The sequence below is a fragment of the Oryza glaberrima genome, chromosome 8, assembly GCF_000147395.1.
Source record: "Oryza glaberrima chromosome 8, OglaRS2, whole genome shotgun sequence".
NCBI lineage: Eukaryota > Viridiplantae > Streptophyta > Magnoliopsida > Poales > Poaceae > Oryza > Oryza glaberrima.
In genome coordinates, this window is record NC_068333.1 from 19,517,450 (window position 1) to 19,523,671 (window position 6,222).

Genomic DNA, 6,222 nt, shown 5'->3' on the forward strand with positions numbered 1-6,222 from the left:
ACATTAATATAGATGTGGGAAATAATAGAATGACTTATATTGTGAAACGAAGGAAGTATATTTTACAAGACAATCATGGCTTACATACCCTTTCCATTCTAAAATATTTTAGCCTAGGACACGAATTAATCCTAGGATATGTTTCATTTGATCTTAAGTAGGACTTTCCTGATCCTCTACATATTCTCAAAACAGAGGAATGGAATTACTCCTACTTAAGCTTCCAAACAGGGCATTGACTGGTCCAGCAATTCCATGACGTTTCATTGTACCACCCCTCCATTTGGATGTAGGCACACAGCTAAGCTGCAAGCCTACATATAGCATGTCCAACTCAGTCATAATTTGTTGCTTTGCTATGACGACCGCGACGAACTTGCCTCGATCAGCTGTTCTGCTCATCTGCATTTCTGCATACAGGCACGCAGCCAGTTGTTTATTTGCAGAAATTCAGGTTTTTGGATTATTTCCAGTGCACGCATGGTAGTATAGCAATTAGGCCAAGCAACAGCCAAGATTTGCATGAGCCTGGCCAATCTGTTGCACAGTTGCAGACTGCATGAGGATATGCACACCAGCTGTTCCTTGTTTTGGTGCACCAATTCTTACAGTCAAAACTCACCAAAATTTAAGCAGGGAGAAGTCTTCAGAAAGAAATACTGTACTACAACAAAGCTGTAAGCACACAAATTGGAACAGTTAGCAAGTACCACTCCCTCTGTTTTTAAACACCTGGTTATGCTATTACTTTATTATCATGCCGCACATTTCAGAAATTTATTAATTTTTCAACATTTACAAATTTATTCGCAGCTGAAACAATGCCAATGGTTTGTCACTGCGTGACTTGTGAGACTAAGGGCATGTTTTGCACAACTTTAGCTCCAATTCTAGATTTCCTAGAGCTGGAGCCCAGCTAAATAATTTCAGCTCCATGTAAAATATGAACAGAGTTGGGTGGAACGCTCCTACAAAATAAACTAGAGAGTTCATAGCTCCACTCTACCCAACTTCTGAAACTAAATTTATAAATTGGAGCTCTACAAGGACCTAAAATTAAGGGTGCCAACTACTAGAGAATGTTTTCACGAACACAACTACCATAGAATGTAACATTCTCGACGATGTTCTGATGCACTAGCTGCTCTAAATTTAGAACTTGAAGCTCTACCAAGGCCGAAAATTACAACTGCTGTAGCCGTGCGACAACCAGGTCAGCCGAACTCCGCCCTCATTTATCAAGCAGTACGGATCATACCTGAAATTTAAATATATAAAATAAATTCAAAAAACGGAGAATTCGCTACTTGACAGTTCACACTTCGCTGTGACACCGTGAGTTTACTGCAACCATATTACCAGGAGCCAGCCTTGCAAACGCAAGAGAAAAGAGAGAGAGAAAAAAAAACAAATTCAGCTCTATTCACCTCCGAACAAAACGCTACAGTTGCCTCTCCACTGTTGCTCGCTCAGCGCCAAACTAATCTCCCCGGTTTTACCGCTCGCCGACATGCGGGCCCCACACCCCTCCCCCTTCTTCTCTTCTCCCTCCCCCCATATATAGCGAGCCAGCCTTCCTCTCCACCTTCCCAATCATAATCATCATCGCCTACTCCCTCTCTCTCTCTAAAACCTCGCTGTCTTTCTCTATCTAGCGGGTCGCGGTGAGTCGTCGTCGTCGTCGCCGGCGATGGGGAAGGGAGGCGGGCTGAGCAAGCTGAGGTGCATGATCAGGAGGTGGCACTCGTCGAGCCGCATCGCGCGGGCGCCGCCGTCGGCGGGGGAGCTGGAGGAGGGCTCTGCGGCGGCGGCGGCGGCGGCGGCGGGGAGGGCGGCGTCGTTCCACGGCGCGGACGAGGTGCCCAAGGGGCTCCACCCGGTGTACGTCGGCAAGTCGCGGCGGCGGTACCTCATCGCCGAGGAGCTCGTCGGCCACCCGCTGTTCCAGAACCTCGTCGACCGCACCGGCGGCGGCGGAGACGCCGGCGCCGCGACCGTCGTCGGCTGCGAGGTCGTGCTGTTCGAGCACCTGCTCTGGATGCTGGAGAACGCCGACCCGCAGCCGGAGTCCCTCGACGAGCTCGTCGAGTACTACGCCTGCTGAGAAAGGCCGCCGCGCCGCGCCGCGCGGCTTACCTCCCCCCACCACCACCGGCCGTGACGGCGGCGGCGACGCGCCGGAGTTGGAAGCTTCCAGAAGCTGCGGTAAAATCTTTCGAAAAAAAAAAATTCTGTGTTTTGGTAGGGGTAGAAGTGAAATTTCGGACGCCGGGGTCGAAGTGAAGAGTACGAAGCGGCAGCTAGCGTTTTTTTTTTTTACTTAACCCCGGTGTCGGTGCTAATTGGGGAATTTACCATTTGTTACTGTGCTGTTAATTCTCTCTGATCGTTCATGTATTAGCTATTGGGTTTCTCATTATTTCTTTTTTTTGCCCCAAAATAAGATCTATGGGCAAACATGCCCATCGGTCCAATGTACATTCCAGTGTAAAAAATTATCATGTAATTCCCGAGTTAATTTGTCACCTTCTGCTACATTGTGCTTAATAGAAGGCTTTCATTATAGGGTTGAGATTTTTTTTAGATAATGGAAACGGGTAATATCTCTGTCCTCTGCCCATAGGCACATAGCCATAGGATTGAGAATGTCCTCTTTTTGTTCAATATAATCTGCCCTGTTTCGGTGCTGATATGCCATCACAAGGTGATAAGAGTTTACGATTTGTGGCATGTTGTCCTATACTACCTTCATGTAATTTCTCACTGAGTAGGAAATCCTAAAGTACTTGGATTTCACGTGGCAAATGATTAATATTAATTTTTTTTGACCGTATTGCTTAACAAAAGAATTTCAAGGATATCAATCAAGGGACTGTTCATTTTGATGTCATTTTCAATCTTACCAAATTTTGGTAAAGTTGTAAAAAAAAGTGGCTACATTTAGTTTGCTACCAAATTTTAATAACTATATAAGAAATCCTGCTAAAATTTTGATAAGTTATCAAAATTTTGACAATCTTTTTTTTAGTATCAAAGTGAATAGGCCCCAAATATTGGGTCCATACATATCTTGTAAAGCAGGCATGTTATGTATTCTACTCTTTGCTTATTTCCCTTATAAAATCATATATAGAATTCCACTTCTACAGGTGTAGTTGAGAACTGACCTATACATTGCCGAGGTGATTTATCAGATATTACCTTATTTGTCGTCTTTTCACATAACATAACTATTCATCTTATTTAAAATATTAGTATAAATATATAAAAATATAAGTTAGTATTGTAATTTCTTTGATGATAAAATAACTCATAAGAAAGTAAATAATATTTATATTTTCAAATAAAATGAATGATTAAATATTATTTAAAAAGTCCATATGGTCATACATGTTTATTGGAGGGACCATTTGGATGACGGCCACCTATACGAGTGTATGCCATTCTGTAGATTCATGATAGTAATCTTGTTTATTCTAACTTGATACTACTATCTTATACCAGGATAAATCTCCTAAATAAAAAAAAGAGGTCCTTGTATGCTGCGTGCTGGTCATCGTAAGATTGGGTTGAATTGGAACAAAAATGCAAGTGACCTGATTTAGGACCTCTTTAAATCAAAGAATTTATGGAGAAATTTCCTATTTGTCCCTTTGAATCAAGGGTTAATTGGATCAATGCCACTACAAATATGTCAAATTAAAAAAATGTCACTGCTATTCACGATATTGGTTGGGTACCACTGCAATTTTGAGAAATTGGATCGATGCCACTCCGTCGCGTTTTCCATCCACTCCCCGTTAACGTCGTCAATTAGTGTTATATTATAATCCTCTGATTTTTCCAATTCCTTAATTTTTATCGTTCTTGTTATTCAAAGGGGCGTTAACCAAAGAGAGTGAAGACACTATACGCACTATATATCCAAGTGAGATCTAGTGCAGTTGTTATTGTGACTGCACAATGATAACTACTATTCGTTCCGCGGTTCAAGGTCATTGCTACAGTAACATCTGAACATCACTCAAGGTTACAGTGTTTTTGCTAGCTACAGTAGCCAAACGCGTCTTCACCCTTCGTGTCAGATCCTATGACGTGCTACTATACAGTAGCCAAACGCATCTGCGCCCTTCGTTTTAGATCCTATGATGCACGTTTGTCTGCTTAATTTGCAGTTACAGATACTACCAACGAATCACCAAGTTCACAGGAACTGGATCCGGCACTATCATGCTCTTGGTTTCTCCAATGACCACAATGGTACTTGTGCGCGTAAGAATCTGATTGACTAAAGATACCATGAATCGCTGGTACATGACATTTTGATGTTGACCTGCGTCTACAAAGAAATTTGTCATTTTTTCCCTGCGTCTACAAAGAAATTTAAGTTTACTTTTTTGTGCTGTGTAAATATTAGGGATACGTCCATTTTACAACCATCCCATAATACGCGCACGCTTTTAAGATTCGACTTTTAAAATATTTGATCAACAATTTATACAGTAGGAATTAAATTTTATTTGATACAAATAATATCATTGGATTGAAATTTAAATTTACTTTCATATGATTATTTTTTTCTACAAGCTTTATAGTATATGTGAAATTATAAGCTAAATAGTATTATTTCAAAAAAACCGTGCCTTATATGAGACAGAGAGAGTATAGGTGAAAATAATATCGGTAATTCCTGACCGACAGACTATTACATAATATCTTTTACCATCTTTACCATCAAATCATGAAAAAATGGTTGCCGACCAAAAAGAAATGAAAATTCTCAGTGTTATGGATACCACGTACCTGATAGTAGTTGACTAAATCTCGGCAGGACCCACTACATACCATGTCTTATACGGAAACAACCTTCAAATATAGGAGTAGTTCCGGATAAGGAAAGATAACTAGAGTTCTACATGGAAACGACAAGGACTACTCAAATTGTATCCATATTGGTTTCCCTAGTTCTATTTAGACAAAGGGATACATATGGGTATAAATACAAGCCCCCCTAGGAGGAGAGGGGACAGGAAACAATAGATCAACATACAAGCCAACATATGCCAAGACAAGCCGCCGGATATCGACATCGGAGATAAGCCTAGTTAGTCCCCATACGGTTCCTACGACCACCGTCAGGAGGGATCTAGCGTTGTCTCTGATCTAACCGGACACGGATTCGAGGAGGAAGACTACTCTGTTGTCGACTACGGGATGGGTTTATGGCCGCCAAGTCGACAACAGATAGATAGGCTACCCCAAATATTGTACTGGTGTGATTACGATGAATAAGAGCAACACCGGCTTCGGCCAACAGGATGTAGGGCTATTACCTGTAATAAGGGGCCCGAACCTGTATAAAAATCCTCATCCCCATCTCTTTTACCTCAATCTCGCATATATCCTAGTACCAACTGTCAGGGTTATGGATACCACATACCTAATAGTAGTTGACTAAATCTCGGCAGGACCCACCACTTACCATGTCATATACGGAAACAACCTGCGGATATAGGAGGAGTTCCGGATAAGGAAAGACAACAGAGTTCTACATGGAAACGACAAGGACTACTCGGATTGTATCCATATTGGTTTCCCTAGTTCTACTTGGACAAGGGGACACCTATGAGTATAAATACAAGGCCTCCTATGAGAGAGGGGAGACAGACAATCAATACCCACCATAGAAGACACGAACAATAGATCAAGACAGAAGATCAACATACAAGCCAACATACGCCAAGACAAAATGCCAGATATCGACTTTAGAGATAGGCACGGCTAGTCCCCTACGGTGTCTCCGGATACTATCAGGAGAGACGAAAGCGCTATCTCTGATCTCGCCAGGTACGAACTCGAGGAGGAAGACTACTTTGTTGTCGACTACGAGTCAGACCTTTAGACCGCCATGTCGACAACAGTTAGATAGGCTACCCCAAATATTGTACTGGTGTGATTATGGTGAATAAGAGCAATACTGGCTTCGGCCAACAGGATGTAGAGTTATTACCTGACAATTCAGAGGCCCGAACCTCTATAAAAATCCTCGTCTCTGTCTCTTTTACCTCAGTCTCGCGTATATCCTAGTACCAACGATCCCCATACTATGCAAATACCGGAATCGCGACATCAAACGTCGACACCAACGATCCCCATACTATACAAATACCGTAGTCGTGACATCAAACGTCGACAAAAATGATAAAAAGATATGAAACAAAA

General features: G+C 42.1%; 1 protein-coding gene across 1 annotated transcript; it reads left to right on the forward strand.

Moving 5' to 3' along the window:
• The first annotated feature begins 1,604 nt into the window (after nucleotides 1-1,604).
• LOC127782495 (auxin-responsive protein SAUR76-like) lies at nucleotides 1,605-2,565 on the forward strand. Its single transcript, XM_052309701.1, has one exon. It carries the CDS (start codon nucleotides 1,691-1,693, stop codon nucleotides 2,102-2,104), a length of 414 nt encoding a protein of 137 aa, XP_052165661.1. The 5' UTR covers nucleotides 1,605-1,690; the 3' UTR covers nucleotides 2,105-2,565.
• The last annotated feature ends 3,657 nt before the right edge of the window (nucleotides 2,566-6,222 follow it).